Below are 19,826 nucleotides of genomic sequence, written 5' to 3' on the forward strand. Positions count from 1 at the left end.
GTTTGCGGTCTTTCTGCGTGGGATCACCTCTGCAAACTTCTTCATGACGTGGGACATCCATCCTCCAAAGAGAAAGTTCCTAGTCCTCTTCGTTCTAGCAGAAACCAAAGCTTCTTCCATCCGGTGGCAGCTTCTTTACACCCTCAGCTGGCATTTCCTGGGCATCTGCCCACTCTTGACATTGTCGCGACTCTTGGACTTGGTCCCCTTGTTTCACAGGTACTCAGGTACGGAAATCCACTGTTGTTGCTTTGCTGGTGTTGGTCTTCCTTGCAGAAACCCCCTATCACGACTTCTGTGCTCTCTGGGGGTTGTAGGTGCACTTTACACCTAACTTACAGGGTCTTGGGGTGGGCTATTTTTCTAACCCTCACTGTTTTCTTACAGTCCCAGTGACCTCCTACAAGCTCACATAGGTTTGGGGTCCATTTGTGGTTTGCATTCCACTTTTGGAGTATATGGTTTGTGTTGCCCCTATACCTATGTGCTCCTATTGCAATTTACTGTAACTTTACATTGCTTGCATTACTTCCTTTTGCTATTATTGCATATTTTTGGTATTGTGTACATATATCTTGTGTATATTTGGCATCCTCATACTGAGGGTACTCACTGAGATACTTTTGGCATATTGTCATAAAAATAAAGTACCTTTATTTTTAGTATATCTGTGTACTGTGTTTTCTTATGATATTGTGCATATGACACCAGTCGTGTAGTAGGAGCTTTGCATGTCTCCTAATTCAGCCTAAGCTGCTCTGCTATAGCTACCTTCTATCAGCCTAAGCTGCTAGAAACACCTCTTCTACACTAATAAGGGATAACTGGACCTGGTACAGAGTAAGTACCCCTTGGTACCCACTACAAGCCAGGCCAGCCTCCTACAGATAGGCTGAGGTACAGGAGATTGGGTCAGGGTGGAGGAAGTTGGAGGGGGGAGGCTAGAGACAGGGACAATGGCTGCCATCAGTGCTGAGGCCAGAGTCTGAAAAGCTCGCTGAAGGGCGGCCTGACCAGAATGAATGCCCTCCAGGAATGTATTTGTTTGTTGCAACTGCCTTTCTATACTCTGGATGGCATTCAAAATGGTAGACTGCCCAACAGTGAGGGACCTGAGGAGGTCAATGGCCTCCTCACTGAGGGCAGCAGGGGTGACTGGGGCAGGGCCTGAGGTGCCTGGGGCGAAGGTGATGCCCACCCTCCTGGGTGAGCGGGCACGGGGCAAAGGCTGAGGGGTTGCTGGGAGGGCTGTGCTGGTAGGGGGGGTGGCGGCTGTAGCTGTAGATGCGGGGGGCACAGATGTTGCCGCTACCACAAGGGAGCTCCCATCAGAGGACGAGTCTGTGTCACTGGTGTCCGCTCCTGTCCCCGCCGTGGAGCTCCCCTCGCCCTCCGTCCCACTGGTGAACTCCGAGTCCGTAGTGTCGCCCTCCAGGTCCAAGTGGGATGCAGCTCCCTCCTGCTCCGGTGCCACTGCTCCTCCACCTGATGATGCTAATGCACACAAGAACAGGGAGACCACAAAAAGGGTAGGGGCGACAGAAGAAAGACATGTTGAGTGCATGCATTACCGCTACCGTTGGCTGACACGACAGACACAGAAGCCCCCTGCACTACACCGCGCACTTGGGCTCCACTGTTCAATCCCTGGGATATGGCCTACTAGGCTATGGATGACATCTGCACACATGGATGACACAGGAGCCTGACTAGGTGTACTTGGCACTGTACACAGGTGGGGTGGGGTGCCACAGGGTCTGCCAGAACAAGGGGACCTAGCTAGCACACTCGCCCTGGCCTAGGGAAACCCACAGATCACCTCCCCCACCCAGACACCTCCACTGCGCACAAAGTCAGCAGAATGAGAGTGTACTCACCCCCTTGTGGCTGCTGTGATGCCCTCAAGCCCACAGCCAACTCCGGGTATGCCACCGTCAGGATCCTGAACATCAGGGGGGTCATGGTGCGACGGGCACCCCTCCCACGTTGGGAGGCCATCCCCAGCTGGGCCTCCGCCGTCTTGTTGCTCCAGCGGCGAATGTCCTCCCATCTCTTACGGCAGTGGGTGCTCCGTCTGTGGTAGACCCCCAGGGTCTGGACGTCCTTGGCGATGGCACGCCAAATATCTTTTTTCTGGTGGGCACTGACCTACATGAATTGTACAGGGAGAAAAGAAAAGGTATTACCAGATGCACCTTCACAGTCATTGGCCCCCATCCCTACCCTTGCCATGTGGCACATGCACTCACCGTCGTTTCATGCACGCCTCAATCTCCCCCCCCCATCTTTTTTCCACCCCACTCCACACAGGCATAGCCCATACAGCATGCTCCCAGTGTACTTACCTGTTTGTCTGGAGGACTGTAGAGTAGTGTGTACTGGGGGAGGACCCCATCCACGAGTTTCTCCAATTCCTCCGATGTGAAGGCAGGGGCCCTTTCCCCAGACGCACGAGCCATTGTCTCTTCCAGACCGAGGTCACAGCAGCACTTGCAGTGTAGGTCCTCTCCTGTCGAAGATCAGGTATCGAGTGATTGAACAGATAGAAATGGCGGTCACGTCAGCGGCAGTGCGTACCGTCACCGCCGGCGTACATCGTCATTGGCTCCTGGGACCCATAGGGTCCAATGTTAACCAATGCAGAATTGCGCTGCGGTCTTCGACCGCCTACCGCGACGGTGTACAACACCAGCGCAGTTACCCCACATCCTATTATCCCACTTTACAGGTCAGGCAGCTGCCATTTCAGGGGCCCACATGGCTTAATTTTCCACTGCTTCACACATACCTAGGCCTTGCCTCAACACTCATACAGGCCAAATTTCGGATTATGATTCATGTTCTGTGTAAGCTGTGGGTACGTACCTCTGAGTTTGTTTACTCTGTGCTCGCTGTTGTCCTTCATAGGCCCCGTCTGCTGGGACATGTGAGGAGATGGCGGCATCCTCCGGAGTACAGACCCCTGGTGGACATGTTGACAATGGAGGAAAGACATGAGATTATCACCTACAGGCTTGACCGTGCCACAATCCTGGAACTGTGTGCCCAGTTGGAGCCAGACCTGATGTCAGCTATCTGCCATCCCACAGGAATCCCCCCTCAAATGCAGGTGCTGTCAGTACTCCATTTCCTTGCAAGTGGGTAATTTCAAACAACAGTGGCAATAGCATCAGGGATGTCCCAGCCTATGTTTTCCAACGTGTTGTCCAAAGTGTTGTCTGCCCTGCTGAAACACATGCAGAGCTACATCGTTTTCCCTCAGGTAGAGGATTTGCCTACAGTGAAAGGAAACTTCTATGCCCTGGGACATATCCCCAACATCATAGGTGCCACTGATGGGACACATGTGGCTTTGGTACCCCCCGCAGGAGTGAACAGGTGTACAGAAACCAGAAGAGTTATCATTCCATGAATGTGCAGATGGTGTGTTTGGCAGACCAGTACATCTCCCATGTTAATGTCAAATTCCCTGGCTCAGTGCATGACTCTTACATCCTGCGGAATAGCAGCATCCCTTATGTGATGGGGCAACTCCAGAGGCACCGTGTGTGGCTATTAGGTGAGCACCTGGAAGCAAGTCAGTGGGAATGGTTGTCTGGGTCTGGGGATATCCCTACAGGTTAGTGTGTGTCTAACAGTTGTCCCTCGCCATTTGCAGGAGACTCTGGTTACCCCAACCTGTCATGGCTACTGACCCCAGTGAGGAATCCCAGGACAAGGGCAGAGGAACGCTACAATGAGGCCCATGGGCGAACTCGGAGGATTATAGAGTGGACCTTCGGCCTCCTGAAGGCCAGGTTCAGGTGCCTCCATATGACAGGTGGATCCCTATTCTACTCACCAAAGAAGGTATGCCAGATCATCGTGGCCTGTGTATGCTTCACAACTTAGCTTTGCGACAACAGGTGCCTTTTCTGCAGGAGGATGGTCCAGGTGGAGGTGTTGTGGCAGCTGTGGAGCCTGTGGACAGTGAAGATGAGGAAGCAGAAGAAGAGGACATCGACAACAGGAACTCTGATCCTGCAATACTTCCAGTGAGACACAGGTAAGAATACAAACCTGCCTACTACATGTACTTTAACACTACTACCTCTCTACTGTCTGTCGTTTCACCCAGTGTATGGTCACTGAGTTATCACTTTCCCTTACGATTTCACAGATGTGTGTCCCACAGTGTGACATCTGCTTTGTTTCCTCATGGACTAGAGCTGTGTGACATAGGTATGTTGACATTACATTTGAAAGAGCATTTTGCCACTGTAATTGCTAATACACTATTTCAAAATCACAGACAGACTCCTGATTGTTTTGTGCTTTAAGGGTGTTTATTTAAGTGCTCAATATTGGAGGGGGTTGTAAAATTGTGAGGGGTGATGGTGGAAGAATGTCCATGGCAGAGTCCAGTCTATTAGTCTCACAGGTGCATTGCCCAAATGGGCATAGGAAGTGGAGCCGGGGCAATTTGAGGATGGGCAGGGTGACAAAGTGGGACAGAAGGATGACAATCAGGGTGGTCTCATTTCTTGGCGGGGGTCTTGGCATCGTTCTCTGTCTTTGTCCTGGATCTCAGGGACTGCTTGCGGGGTGGTTCTCCATCTGCAGGGGGTGGGGTGCTGGTGTGGTGGTCCTGTGGCGGTGCCTCCTGTCCACTAGCGCCAGCGGAGGTGGTGGGCAGTTCATCGTCCAGGCTAGTGTCAGGGGCCCCTTGTTGTTTCACGGTGTCCCTCCTGGTGTTGAGTACTTCCTTAAGCACCCCTACGATGGTGCCCAGGGTGGAATTGATGGATCTGAGTTCCTCCCTGAAGCCCAAATACTGTTCCTCCTGCAGGCGCTGGGTCTCCTGAAACTTGGCCAGTACCGTTGCCATCGTCTCCTGGGAGTGGTGGTAGGCTCCCATGATGTTGGAGAGGGTCTCGTGGAGAGTGGGTTCCCTTGGCCTGTCCGCCTCCTGTCACACAGCAGCCCTCCCAGTTCCCCTGTATTCCTGGGACTCCGTCTCCTGGACTGTGTGCCCACTACCACTGCCCCCACGTCCCTGTTGTTGTTGGGGTGGTGGGTTAGCCTGGATTCCCTGTAGTTGTGGACACAGTGCCGATTGACATGTCCTGGGGACAGAGGTATGGGCCCGCTGGGTGTGTGCTGTGCTGGTGTTTCCAGAGGGAGGAAGCTCTGTAGTGGCCTGTGACTGGGTGAGGGGAACCGACTGTCCAGAGGTCCCCGATGGGCCGGGCTGGTGATCTAGATCCAGTTGGACAGAGGTTCTGTCATCACTATGGGCCTCTTCTGTTGGTGGTGTGGACCCTACTATCCGGTGACGTTGGGTAGGGGTCCTGCAGGGGTATAAAAGGATGTTTATTACATCTGTGTGTGGCATGGTGTGCAATGGGTGGTTGACCGTGTACCCCAGTGCTTGCATTCCTGTGTGGGATCTTGTGTGATGATGGTTTAGTGGGGTGTATGGGTATGTGCAGTGGATATGCTTTGGTGATGGGTGTACATGCTTTGTTGCATGCAGGGCTTGGTGTTAGGATGTGTGGTTTGTGATGTTGGGACATTTGTGAGGAGTTGGAATGATGGGGGTGAGGGTGAGGGTGGGGTTATGTGATGGCATGCAGGTAGGGTGGGGGATGTAATAGTTGAGATTTTGCTTACCAGAGTCCGGAAAGATGAGTCTGGATGGAAGCCCTGCGCGATGCCCCAGGAGGAGGGGGCCCACAGCGTCTTGACAACTTTGTCGCCTGTAAATGGGAACTGTGGGCAGAGTTTGATGCAATCAATTGACATCACCCAGTGCTCAATTTGAGCCGGTGTTTTCCAGGGTTCGGCACCGCACTTAGGGCCAGATGTAGGTAGGTTTCATTTTGCAAGTTGCAAATTGCGAGTCCCAGCGACTCGCAATTTGCAACTCGCAAAATGAAATGCAGAAAGGTGTCTCAGACACCTTCTGCGACTCGCTATGGGGTCGCAAAGACCCACCTCATGAATATTTATGAGGTGGGTCGCAGTTTGCGACCCCATAGCGAGTCTAGGCACTCACAGGGATGGTGGCCTGCTGGAGGCAGCAGACCACCATGTCTGTGACTGCTTTTAAATAAAGCATTTTTTTTTTCTTTTTGCAGCCCGTTTTCCTTAAAGGAAAACGAGCTGCAAAAAGAAAAAATACCGAAACCATTTAGTTTCGTTTTTTTCAGAGTATCCTCTGAAAAAATATTTTTTTTTGCCTTCACAAAGGGGAAGGGCTCCCATTGGGACCCCTTCCCTTTTGCGAATGAGTTACCATCCACTTCAAGTGGATGGTAACTGCGAGTTGGTTTGCGACCACATTTGCGGTCACAAAGCAACTCAGCATGGCGATGCGGTCTCAAATAGGAAGGGAACACCCCTTCCTATTTGCAAGTCGGAATCATATTTTGCGAGTCGGTACCGACTCGCAAAATGTGACTCTGCATCGTGGAAGGCCTTTTGCGTTTCGCAAACTGCGTTTTTCGCCGTTTGCGAGGCGCAAAAGGCTTCCTACATCTGGCCCTTACTTCTCAAGACCGAGGCTTGTGACAGCCTGGCACTGGTGGCACTGTCTGTGTGATTTAGAGCTGAGCACAACAGTTGTTAATTCAATATACATTAAATGTCTAACTACTGCCGCCCAAGCCATTCTCGTAGCTTCGGGGAGCTAGAATAGTCGGAATTGTCATCCTCGTGGCACTGGCCGGGGGGGATGTGAGCCACAAGCTGCAGAGGCCTCCTGGCGAGGGCCGGGCACTCATGGCTTACAAATTAAGCCCCACCAGCATCTGATGGAGAGGTGATTGCTGCTTGAATGATGCACCTTCTGCAGTGCTGACCGAGGGAAGGTGAGCTCCTCATGAGTGTCTTCAGCCCCCAGGTCCCCAGCCGAGGTCGCTGGGGGGGGCCGGGGGCCCTCTGCGGAGGGCCAGGAGTCCCTGCGCTGGGAGCTCTTACCCTGTGCTCCGGGGACCCCTGAGGGCCCGCGACATCCACGCCGGGTCCGCCACTGCTTAGGAAATTAAAGAATATTAACAGAATAATCAAATGTTTGGAAAGGAAGCAAAATGTAAAAGTTTACATTTTAAAACTAAATTTAAACAAATTTGAAGCTGAAGGCCTAAACTTAAGTGGGCATCCTGAGATGGATTCGCAGGAGCAGTGCGAGTGCATCACACGGAAGATTTAGAAAAGCTCCAACCTTCCCATGAAAATCTACGTTTTATTTACTTATTTATTTGTATTTGTTTGTGAATTAAACAAAGTATTGAACCACGTGTGTCTTTGTTTGATACATTCTTGTTTCTGTGGTTCTGTGGTCGGGGTCTCCGGCCTGCACTGATGTCTCATAGGGGTCCTGATACTGCTTCTCTGGGGGTCCCCCGAGTCCAGTAGCTCCAGGGGGTCAGAAGGTTAATCCTGCTGAGGGGCCCAGCCGGAGGCCGCTCTCACGCAATGGGGGCCGCGTCCATGACAGAGACAGGGACGTTACTAAAGCTGAGATCGGTGACATCTGATGAGCATTCCTGCATCGAGGGGGAATGCTTTCAACTACACTTAAATCTAAAGCCGGGTAAAGACACTCATTCTGCCAAATGAGCATTAAACAACGTAGCGCTTAGAGGCAATGCTTAGGGAGCATTAAAGAACCTAGCGGTTAGAGGCGATCATTGGGGAGCATCAACGATCCTAGCGCTTACATGCGATCCTTGGGGACCATTAAAGAACCTAGCGCTTAGAGGCGATCCTTGGGGAGCATCAACGATCCTAGCGGTTACATGCGATCCTTGGGGACCATTAAAGAACCTAGCGCTTAGAGGCAATGCTTGGAGAGCATTAAAGAACCCAGCGCTTAGAGGAGATCCTTGGGGAGCATTAAAGAACCCAGTGCTTAGAGGTGATCCATGAAGAGCATTAAATTATCTAGTGCCTAAAAGCGACCCTTGGGAAACATTAAAGAACCTAGCGCTTAGAGGTGACCCTAGGGAAGCATTAAAGAACCTGGTGCTTAGAGGTGATCCAAGAAGAGCATTAAATAATCTAGTACCTAGAAGCGATCCTTGGGGAACATTAAAGAACCTAGCGCTTACAGCGACCCTTGGGAAGCATTAAAGAACCAAGCGCTTAGAGGCGATCCTTGGGGCGCATGCGCCTGGGATTAGTGTCTGAGGTCTGTGCATACCCATCAGCTGCAGAAAGTCTCTTCTCTGTGACTCTAGTGCCTTCTTGCACGGCCTCGCCTCTCGGCGCTGTAATCACTTGTATGGAAGGGTGAGAGGAGCTTGTGTCACATTCGCTGCCCGGTGGGTTGGGTTTCTTGCAGTTTGTGGCTGAGCCGCGCTGGGCATGCGCCGGAGAGCAGCGTGCCCCCTCGGAGTCTGGCCTCTCGGTGCCAGCCACAGACCCCCGCGGAGCTCAGAGGTACAGTCTGGGTCTGGCCCTCACCACCGCCGGCACTAAAAATACCAGAATGCATTGCACCCAGTGCTGGAGCATTGCAACTGATCCCCTGTGAGCCCTGCAAGACACCCTGTGAGGACCCCACCGGCGCCAAGCTGCACCCCACCTCTGTGCAGGATGAACCCCAAGACGGTTCCACGCAGGAACCAGGTGTCTAGCTGAAGAAACCACCACTTCCCCGCCAGGGCTCTAGACTCTCTGCCCCCCTGGGGCCCACCACTGCCAGCCAGGAACCCTGCCTCTGTCCACAGAGGACCTTTCACTTGCCCAGCCAGGCCCTCCTCTCTGCCCCCACCACTGCCCAGCCAGGTCCTGACCTCTGCCCCCCTGGAGCACACCGCTGCCCAGCCAGGAACCCTGCCTCTGTCCAGAGAGGACCTTTCACCTGCCCAGCCAGGTCCTAACCTCTGCCCAAGTGAAGCCCACCACTGCCCAGCCATGTCCTGACCTCTGCCATGTGAAGCCCACCACTGCCCAGCCAGGCCCTCCTCTCTGCCCCAGTGGAACCATCATTGTCCAGCTAGGCCCTCCTCTCTGCCCTGGTGGAACCATCATTGCCCAGCCAGGCCCTCCTCTCTGCCCCCCTGCAGCCCACCACTGCCCAGGAGTCCTGCTTCTGTCCAGAGAAGGCGCCCACCTCAGACCAGCAATCAAAGCAGCAGTCACTGCCCTAGAACCAGGGCCTCCAGCCACCGCAAGGAAAAGCATCTGAACCATGTTCAAGAGGCAGTCTGTGCAGGTGAGGAATGCCAGGGGGGAGGAGGGTGGAGCCAAAGTGTGTGCCAGGAGGTGTGCCTGGGACTGTGCCAGGAAGTGTGCCTGGGACTGTGCCAAGGACTGTACCTGGGAGCGTGCCAGGGAGTGTGCCTTGGGGTGTGCCTGGGACTGTGTCAGGGGTGTGCCTGGGACTCTTCCAAGGAGTGTGCCAGGGAGTATGCCAGGGGGTGTGCCAGTGAGTGTGCCAAGGACTGTGCCAGGAGATGTGCCTTGGACACTGCCAAGGACTGTGCTAAGGATCGTGCCAGGGTCTGTGCTAAGGAGTGTGCCTGGGGGTGAGCCTGGGAGTGTGCCTGGGAGTGTGCCAGGCAGTGTGCCCTGTGGGTCGGCGTGGGGGTGTGCCTAGGGGTGTGCCAGGGAGTGCGCTAGGAGTGTGCCTGGGAATGTGACTTGGAGTGTTCCAAGTACTGTGCCAGGGAGTGTGCAAGGGAGTTTGCCAGGGAGTGTGCAAGGGAGTTTGCCAGGGTGTGCGCCAGGGAGTGTACTTGCTGGAGTGCCAGGGAGTGCGCCAGGTGTGTGCCTGGGAGTGTGCCTGGGGATGTGACTTGGAGTGTTCCAAGTACTGTGCTAGGGAGTGTGCTTGGGAGTTTGCCAGGGAGTGCGCCAGGGAGTGTACTAGACGGAGTGCCAGGGAGTTTGCCAGGGAGTGCGCCAGGGAGCGTTCTAGACGGAGTGCTAGGGAGTGCGCCAGGGGTGTGCCTGGGAGTGTGCCAGGCACAGTGCCAGGGAGTGCACCAAGGGTGTGCCTGGGGGTGTGGAGGGTGAGACATGGTGTGTGATGGGCATATTCACTGAAGAGGCTCTTACGTTCAAAGGTTTGGTCATTACATTTATTTTGCAGACCATTTTTCATGGCTATGGAAGACATTAACCCACAGAAGATAGGTAGTGTGGTGGGGGTATGTTGGGTACCAGGCACACGTCTGACAAGTGTCTGCTGTTGCGATCAAAGGGTCTGGATTCTACTTCCCAACTCAGTTAAGTATCAGATTTAGGCTTTGACTTTGAGGGGAGGAGGAGGGCGAACAATGAGGCCCCCTCAGTGTTGTGTGATACTGGCACTGCCCCCTGCCCGGCCTGGGCACCCCAGGGAGGTCTGTGGCAGAGCTCATCGGTCCTGCTTGTTATGAGGGTCACACTCAGGCTCGCAGCCTCAGAGCCTCATGAAACGTCCCCAGGCACCCCGCTCCAGGAAACTGGGCCTTTTGTCTCATTTATTTCCACGACAGAGGTAAGTTTGTCACTAGTTATTTTATCTTTAGCTAAATTAATCTTTAGTCTAGCAGAATTCACCTTGTTTTGCTTTCGTCTTCCTCAGCCCCTTAGCCAAGTTGAGGGCCCAGTCTGATGGTTTCTCTCACTATGGGATGTAGTTAAAGCCTCCCTCAGGGATCCCCCATCAGGATTGGTTGTCTGCCACTCCTTTCCTTTCTTGTTATTTCCGATTCTCCGCTCTGCTTTCCGATGCACAGCTTTGAATTCTTCTAGTAAACTACTGAGCTACAGCAGTAGTTAACAGGAACAGATTTACTGGGCTGACCCGTATAATGGTGCCCCCCCCAACATTCCATTAAACATGGAAGTTCCGAGCATCTCACTTTAAAGATAAATACTCCTCACATCTTAAGTTGTAACACATCCTCTGTCCTTACCCCACAAAAAGAAAAAACAGAAAGAAGAAGAGACAATTCTTAACAAGAGAAAAACAAAATGCCAAAAAAACACAAGCTAAAAACTGAAACCCAATGTGTGTACCCCAAACCTACAGTAAACAACTCACCTATCATAATTCCGCAACCGAATGGGTGGCCACCTTTCCTGTCTTTGTAACATAACCATAGGCTCACCGTGGCCACTGTGCTCTCCAGGGCATGCACCAGCACCACCCTTCTCACTGTTCCTTGTGCGTCCACCACACTCCCTGACACACCTCATCCATCATCAGCAACGCTCCACCACAGCCATTGACATCGAGGTCACCACCAACCCTTTTCCCTGCCACCGAAGTCGCCACGCTCTTCTTCACCAACATAACATACAACTATTCCATTTCTGACCTTCTTCCAAATCCACTCAATCTTTCCTTACTCCGCACCCCTAAACTTCAACATCCCCCAGTCCAGCTGTCCATCTTTCACCTTCTCCAAGTCCTCTTTGCCAAGATCAGTCTTCCTCCTGTTTTCTTCCTCCTACCCTTGCTTTCTAGGACTATCTTCAACAAGAAAGGCACCAATCTTTAAGTGGCCTCTGCCCTTCACAAGTTTGAAGGTAGACTGGTCTGTATCAGTGTTCACATTCTTATGATAAGCCAATGCCTTGTCCAGATCTCTACATGTCTTACACACTGCCTCAATCAACCCCCTAGCTGCCTTATGTTTCACACCACAATTCTACTCTCCAGGGTCCCCATTCCACAATTTCTTACCTCCTCCTTCTTTCAGCCTCTTTTTATTTTCCTTCCACACCTCACCTTATCTTGCAAAATTCACCACCTGCTCGTACATTCCAGGTCACAGAACGTTTTCTTAACCTGCCTGAGCATCAAATATCACCCTAAGGGGCCTCCATGGACTAGGCCAAGAACCCTGCATCGTAGATGTACAGGAGGCACAAACCTCTCACCCCGCCACTCCTTACCACCTTCTCCTAAAGACAGCTCCTCCCTGACCTTGACACATGGGCTCAACTTCAGGAAATCACTGCGCTCTCTCTGCACGTTCTCTGACCCTACTTATCATTCCATCCAGAGTGGGATCATCCTCATCTACATGGTTCAACTCTTCCTTGTAGATTACTTCTTGAATACTTTAGACAGTTTTCCACACACTTGTGGCGTTCTCCTCCAACTCTTGATCACCCACACGTTCTACTGGAAATCTCGATAAGCATTCCGCCTGTTTGTTGTTCCAACCTGGAATGTACTCGCAATAAAACTGTGCCCCTGTAACTTGGAGGCCAGTCAGGTCATATATACTGAAACCTTTCTTGTTTCTCCTGGTTGAAGTAGTCTTAACAGTGGTTTATGATTGGATCTCAAGTTAACCTTGAGACCATGAATGAATGTCTGGAAACACATTGCTAGACTACAGCCAAGGTGTCTCTTTGAATGACTGAATAATTTCTCTCAGCTTTAAAAAGAGTCTGTGCTAATGTTCAGTGATAACACAAAGATCCAGTGGGGCAGACGGAATTTGTTACCCTGTAAGCATCTATTTGTGGCATGTAGTGTTGTAGATTCACATGCTCTGCATACTTCAGCCATCTACTGTTGGGTCCAGAGTGCTACAAGTTTTCTTCGAAGAAGCATTTTCAAGTCATGGGATCAAGTGACTCCTTCTCGGTGATACTGTGCATGGGCATTGACTCCATTGTTAGATTGTTTTCCAGCAGGAGGGTGAGAATGGTGTGCAGAAGTGTAAGTCATGAGACGTCCATGTGTGAAAGCGTAGAATAAACTGTAATCGCCACAGGCATCTGGGGAGGAGGGAGGCTGCATTTGAATCTACAGCAGTACATGCCACAAACAGATGCTTACAGGGTAAGTAACATATTCCGTTCAAGTCATATGTGGCTGTAGATACACATGCCCTGCACAGACTGTAAATCAGTCCCTCAATGAAAGCTGTGGGTAACCTGTGGGAGCTGCAGCTGTTTGAAAAACAGCACATAGCCCTGCCTGACCTACATTGGCTTGTTGGCATGTTAAGACATCCACACAATAGTGTTTGGTGAAGGTGTGTGGTGTGGACCATGTAGCTGCTTTACAAATGTCAGCTATGGGAATGTTTTCTAGAAAAGCCTTACTAGAAAAGCCATAGAGGCTCCTTATGCTAGTAGAGTGTGCTCTACCACCTGTAGATGAAGGTCTTTTCCATAACACGTTTGAATACATTTAACTACCCATCTCGCTACGCTTGATTTGGATATAGGGTTGCCTTTATGAGTTGGTGAAAATGCAACACAAAGTTGTTTAGTTTTCCTGAAAGTTTTTATTCTATCAATATAGAACATGAGAGCTCTTTTTAAACCTAATGCATGTAGAGCTCTTCCCGCAACAGTATCTAGTTGATGAAAATAAAAACCAGCAACTCAATTGATTAGTTAGGTGAAATTGAGAAACCATTTTAGGAAGAAACCTAGGGTTGTTGCGGAGAGCCACTCTATCCCCATGTAGCTGGAAGTAAGGTTCTTCTAAGATTAAAGCCTGGAGCTCAATAACACATCTAAGTGAAGTGATGGCTACTGCAAATGCCAGCTTCCAAGAAAGGAATAGAAGGGAGCATGAGTGTAGGGGTTCAGATGGAGGGCCCGTGAGTCTTGTGAGATCGACATTTAGGTTCCATGAAGGTGCGGGTGGAACCCATGGTGGAATAACTCTTTTGAGCCCCTCCGTAAAGGGCTTAATCACTGGAATATTGAACAAAGTTTGTTGCCTATTTTGTAGATAGGCAGTGTTGGAAGCTGCCCTGGTGTGTGGTTGACACCTATGGTGTTGGCACCTTATACAAGGTCCAGGCAACCTCTATCAGTGAATTGTAGGGTGTGTCTATGAAGCAAGCGCTCTCTAGAGGTGTGGATGAGCAGCCAAGACCTATATAGGAGATATGAAAAGCTCATGCAATACCATTGTAGTCACACAGCACTTACCCAACAGTGCCACAGTGTTACACAATTAAAAGTACTTTATTATAGTAGCACAACACTATAATACTTATAGGCAACCCTCCCAACTGGAGGTAAGTACACACTATATATATATATATATATATATATATATATATATATATACACACAATAGTAATCACTAATTAGCATAGAAACAACAAGCATTGGCAATAATGGTAGAAAATAGTGAGGGTTCTACAGGAGGGCCAAACCATGTATCAAGAAAGTGGAATGTGGAGACAAGTCCCCCACCCAAGGATGTGAAGTAGTTAGAGGGGAGCTGGAAGAACTACGGACCCCAAGAGGTCCCTGAGTGTCCCCCCAGCGACCAGGAGAGCATAGATAAGTACCTGGCCTTCCCAAGGACTAACAGGAGTACTTAGAAAGAGGATTGTGCAAGACCTGGACCAGACTGGAAGAAACCAAAGGTGGATTCTGGCAGAAGAGGACCTACAAAAGAAGGGGGCAAAGTCCAGTTCGAGATGGAGTGTCCGGTCGTGGCAGGAGCCAATAACCACCTTTCTGTGGATGTAGAACTAGGTCGACGGGGGAAGACGAAGACCGACTGTGCAGTGCAGGAGCAGAAGAGGAGTCCTTGGAGCAGTGCAGATGGTGTCCCATGTCAGCCTTTGGGTTGCAGTTGGTCAGTGGTTAGGAGAACCACCAACAAGCCTTGGCAAAGGCAAGAAGAAGCACAAGAGAAGTTGCAAGGCTGAAGAGGACCAGCAAGGCCCAGGGAACTAGACCCTTAGAGGAGAGTCTGGGCTGATCCTCAGCAGTCCTGAGAGCTAGCAGAAACAGTCACAGCCCCCACAAGCAACCGACTGGCAGCAGGTACAGTAAGTAGCAGTGAGGCCCAGTCAGCACACCTGAACAGGAGTCCCACGTCATTGGAGCAGCAGATAGGAGACTGTCCTTGGCATGATGAAGTGCTGGGGGCCAAGGCTACTCGGAGCCTGAAGATCCCTTGGAGCAGGGGAAACAAGCCTTGGTAGCTGCAAGAGTGGGGGTGCACAGGGGTACTGTCATGCAAGGATAGGCAGGGGCTCATTGTCTCCCAAGTTGGACAGCAGACAGAGAAGACCAAGTGGACCACTCCAGACCATGACCTGTGATGCAGGATCCACGCAGTTCCAGAGGAGAGCAGATCCATGCAGCCGGGCGTTGTTGCAGTTGGTGCCTGCAGATGCAGGGGAGTGATGCCTTCACTCCAAGGGAGATTCGTTCTTGCTTCTTGGTGCAGGCTAAAGACTCGATGACCCAAGAGGACGCACAGCTGGGAAATGTTGCAGTTGCTGGAAGGAGCCAGAGATAAAAACTTGCAAGGTGAAGTCATTGCAGAAGTTGCAGGCTTGTCCAACCTGGAGAGTCCAGTTGCAGTTCCAGTGGCCAGAAGTAGAAGTAAACGATGCAGAGGAGTCCTAGTGGAGTTTTGCACATTGAATCTGGGAACCCACCAGCAAGGGAGACCCTATATAGCCCTAACAGGGGGTTTGGTTACCTAGCACTGTGACCACATATCAGGAGGGGTCTCTGATGTCAACTGCCTGACCTGGCCACTCAGATGCTCCCAAGGGCCTCTGCACATCTTGGTTTCAAGATGGCAGAATCAAATGGCCACCTGGGGGAGTTCTGGGCGCCACCCCTGGGATGGTGATGGACACAGGAGTGGTCACTCCCCTTTCCTTTGTCCAGTTTCGCACCAGAGCAGGGACCAGGGGTCCCTGGACTGGTGCAAACTGGTTTATGCAAGGAGGCCACCAAATGTGACCTTCAAAGCAAGCCAGTAAGTTGAGGGGGGGTAACCCACCCCAAGCCTTGTAACATCCATTTTCAAGGGTGAAGGTTTTGACTCCCCCTTCCACAGGAAATCCTTTGTTCTACCTTCCCCTGCTAGAGCTGGTCAAGCAACAGGAGGGCAGAAACCTGTCTGAGGGGTGGCAGCAGCACAGGCTGCCCAAAAAACCCCTAGAAGACTGGTAGGAGCAATACTGAGGGGTCATCTATGGAGCCCCAATAGTGCATGGAATCATGGAACCAATACTGACAACAGTATTGGGGTATGATTCCAACATGTTTGATACCAAACGTGCCCAGGTTCAGAGTCACCATTATGTAGCTGGACACAGGTAGTGAGTGACCTGTGTCCAGTAGATGGGTAAAATGGCTTCCCCGCACTTACGAAGTACACTGCAATGGAGTTGGGGTTCGTAGGGGCACCTCTGCTCATGCAGGGGTGCACTAACACACAGGGACCTGCACCCTGCCCTCGGTTAGGAGGGCCTACCATAGGGGTGACTTATAGTGACCTGCTGTAGTGACCTTTAGTGAAAGGGTGCATGCACCTTTTTATGCAGGCTACAATAGCAGGCCTGTAGACACATTCTACATGTGCTCCCATGGGTGGCATAATACCTTCAGGTCCTGGGGGCTGCGGGTGCAGTGTCTTTACCAGGCGTCAGGTTCTTAGAAGCAGGCAGTCGCGGTCGGGGGAGCCTCTGGATTCCCTCTGCAGGCTTCGCTGGGCGGGGCTCAGGGGGGTCAACTCTGGCTACTCACAGGGTCGCAGTCGCCGGGGAGTCCTCCCTGTAGTGTTGTTTCTCCGCAGGTCGAGCCGGGGGTGTCGGGTGCAGAGTGCAAAGTCTCACGCTTCCGGCGCGAAACGTGTTGTATTTAAAAGTTGCTTCTTTGTTGCAAAGATGTTTCTTCTTTGGAGCAGAGCTGCTGTCCTCGGGAGTTCTTGGTCCTTTTAGATGCAGGGTAGTCCTCTGAGGCTTCAGAGGTCGCTGGAACCTGGGGAACGCGTCGCTGTTGCAGTTTTTCTTGAAGTGGGGAGACAGGCCGGTAGAGCTGGGGCCAAAGCAGTTGGTGTCTCCGTCTTCTTTGCAGGGCTTTCAGGTCAGCAGTCCTTCTTCGTCTTAGGTTGCAGGAATCTAGTTTCCTAGGTTCTGGGGAGCCCCTAAATACTGAATTTAGGGGTGTGTTTAGGTCTGGGAGGGCAGTAGCCAATGTCCTTGAGGGTGGCTACACCTTCTTTGTGCCTCCTCCCTGAGGGGAGGGGGGCACATCCCTATTCTTATTGGGGGAATCCTCCAAAATCAAGATGGAGGATTTCTAAAGGCAGGGGTCACCTCAGCCCAGGACACCTTAGGGGCTGTCCTGACTGGTGGGTGACTCCTCCTTGTTTTTCTCATTATCTCCCCTGGACTTGCCGCCAAATGTGGGGGCTGTGTCCAGGGGGCGGGCATCTCCACTAGCTGGAGTGCCCTGGGGCATTGTAACACGAAGCCTGAGCCTTTGAGGCTCACTGCTAGGTGTTACAGTTCCTGCAGGGGGGAGGTGTGAAGCACCTCCACCCAGAGCAGGCTTTTGTTTCTGTCCTCAGAGAGCACAAAGGCCCTCACCACATGGGGACAGAAACTCGTCTCTCAGCAGCAGGCTGGCACAGACCAGTCAGTCCTGCGCTGAACAATTGGGTAAAATACAGGGGGCATCTCTAAGATGCCCTCTATGTGCATTTTTTTATAAATCCAACACTGGCATCAGTGTGGGTTTATTATTATGAGAAGTTTGATACCAAACTTCCCAGTATTCAGTGTAACCATTATGGAGCTGTGGAGTTCGTTTTTGACAAACTCCCAGACCATATACTTAATATGGCCACAACTGTACTTACAATGTCTAACAATAGACTTAGACACTGTAGGCGCATATTGCTCATGCAGCTATGCCTTCACCTGTGGTATAGTGCACCCTGCCTTAGGGCTGTAAGGCCTGCTAGAGGGGTGACTTACCTATGCCACAGGCAGTATTTTGTGTGCATAGCATCCTGAGGGGGATGCCATGTCGACTTTGCCTTTTTCTCCCCACCAACACACACAATCTGCAATGGCAGTCTGCATGTGTTAGGTGTGGGGTCCCTCAGGGTGGCACAACATATGCTGCAGCCCTTAGGGACCTTCCCTGGTCACAGGGCACTGGTACCTTTTACAAGGGACTTATCTGTGTGCCAGGGGTGTGCCAATTGTGGAAACAATGGTACATTTTAGGTGAAAGAACACTGGTGCTGGGGCCTGGTTAGCAGGGTCCCAGCACACTTCTCAGTCAAGTCAGCATCAGTATCAGGCATAAAGTGGGGGGTAATTGCAACAGGGAGCCATTTCCTTACAGACCGTGTCCCCCCTTGAAATATTGTCCGTCTGGGCTGGGGCAACCTTGTGAATTAAGTGAGGAAGGAAAGCTTTCAAGCCTAGGTGAAGATCTTGAAGCTCAAGGAAGTTGATATGGATACCCTGGTGGTTAGTGTCCCATACCCCCTAAATTGTGAGATCATTGAGATGTGCTCCCTATCCCGTGAGTGAGGCATTCGTTGTGAGAGTAATGTGGGGAACAGGGTCCCGAAGAGGCCGCTCCTTCAACATGTTGTTTGGAGTTCACCATAGCAGAGTAATACGTTTGGTGATCCTCCAACACTATGGGCCTGATTACAACTTTGGCGGAGGGGGTTAATATGTCCCAAATGTGACGGATATCCCGCCCACCGTATTACGAGTTCCATAGGATATAATGGACTTGTAATACGGCAGGTGGGATATCCGTCACATTTGGGACGGATTAACCCCCTCCGCTAAAGTTGTAATCAGGCCCTAGATCTTGTAAGTGACCCTATGACTGAGACCACTGTAGAGCTAGACATTGCTGTAACAGGTGCATGTGTGGACGGCCATGGGGTACTATTGTGATACAGGAAGCCATCATCCCTAGAAGATGCACGACGGTCTTCACTGTAATTTGCTGATTTGATCGAAAGAGAGGTAGTAGTGCCTGAAAGTTCTGCACTCTATTGGAAATGGGATAGGCTATTCCATTTTGTGTGTTTAGGATTGCCCCTAGATATGGTTGTATCTGTAGAGGATGTGGGTGGCATTTAGGAAGATTGATTATAAATCCCAGGTTGTGAAGTAGGTTTATTGCTCCCTGAGCACTCTGTTGGCACTGTTTGAGGGATGTGACTTTTATAAGCCAGTCATCTGGATAGAGAAAGATGTGTATTTGTTGTCTGCAGGGGTGGGCCACTCCTACTAACCATTTGGTGAAAAATGTTGATGCAGTGGTGACCTCAAATGGGAGGACTTTGAATTGGTTGTGGCTTTCCTCCACAATAAACCTGATAAATATGCGATGGGCTAGGTCGATTGGTATGTGAAAGTAGGCGTCCTTGAGATCAGAGTAGCCATAAAGTTGCCCTGTTGAAGTCGTAAAATAAAATTTTGCAGTGTGACCTTGTGGATGTCTTCTGAGAGAACGTATTTGTTGAGGGACTGTAAATCCAGGATTGGCCTGAAGGTACCGTCTTTCTTGGGTATGAGGAAGTATAGAGAGTATACTCCCGACCTTAGTGTTGGAGAGGTATATGTTCTATTGCTCCTTTGAGAAGGAGTAATTGAACTTCCTGTCTGAGTAATGTCTAATATTCCAAGGAGAGCTCATGAGTGCGATGTGGAATATTGGGGGTGTGGTAACGATATTAGATAATGTCCAATACACAGTGGTCTGTTGTTATTTGTTACCAGATGGAGAAAATGTTGGAGGCGTCCTCGACAGATGTAGTGTAATCTGGGGAAAAGAAAGGGAGTCACTGCTTCTGTAGGAAAGTGCCATCTTGCCTAGCATGTTACCGCCATTTTTAAATGTATGTAAGTTTGTTTTTGCCTGTCTCACTGGGATGCTGGTAGCCAGGACCCCAGTGCTCATAGTTTGTGGCCTGAATGTGTGTAAGTGTGTAGGTACTAACTGTGTCACTGAGGCTCTACTAATCAGTCTGCCTTTAAATTTGTCACTATAGGCTAGTGACCACTTTTACCAATTTCAATTGGCACACTGGAACACCCTTATAATTCCCTAGTATATGGTACCTAGGT

The 19,826-nt window shown here is 51.0% G+C and overlaps 1 protein-coding gene across 2 annotated transcripts in view; it reads left to right on the top strand.

Moving 5' to 3' along the window:
* The first annotated feature begins 8,386 nt into the window (after window positions 1-8,386).
* The window catches only part of LOC138295280 (zinc finger protein 436-like), a 140,568-nt gene continuing 129,128 nt past the window's right edge, over window positions 8,387-19,826 (top strand). The window contains exon 1 of one of the 2 annotated variants that reach the window (XM_069233477.1): window positions 8,387-9,202. In XM_069233477.1, the coding sequence (XP_069089578.1) occupies window positions 9,179-9,202 (24 nt within the window). In that variant the 5' untranslated portion in view covers window positions 8,387-9,178. The remainder of the gene's footprint in view (window positions 9,203-19,826) is intronic. The other variant, XM_069233476.1, reaches the window with a different exon arrangement.

This window comes from Pleurodeles waltl, chromosome 5 (assembly GCF_031143425.1).
Source record: "Pleurodeles waltl isolate 20211129_DDA chromosome 5, aPleWal1.hap1.20221129, whole genome shotgun sequence".
Classification (NCBI taxonomy): domain Eukaryota; kingdom Metazoa; phylum Chordata; class Amphibia; order Caudata; family Salamandridae; genus Pleurodeles; species Pleurodeles waltl.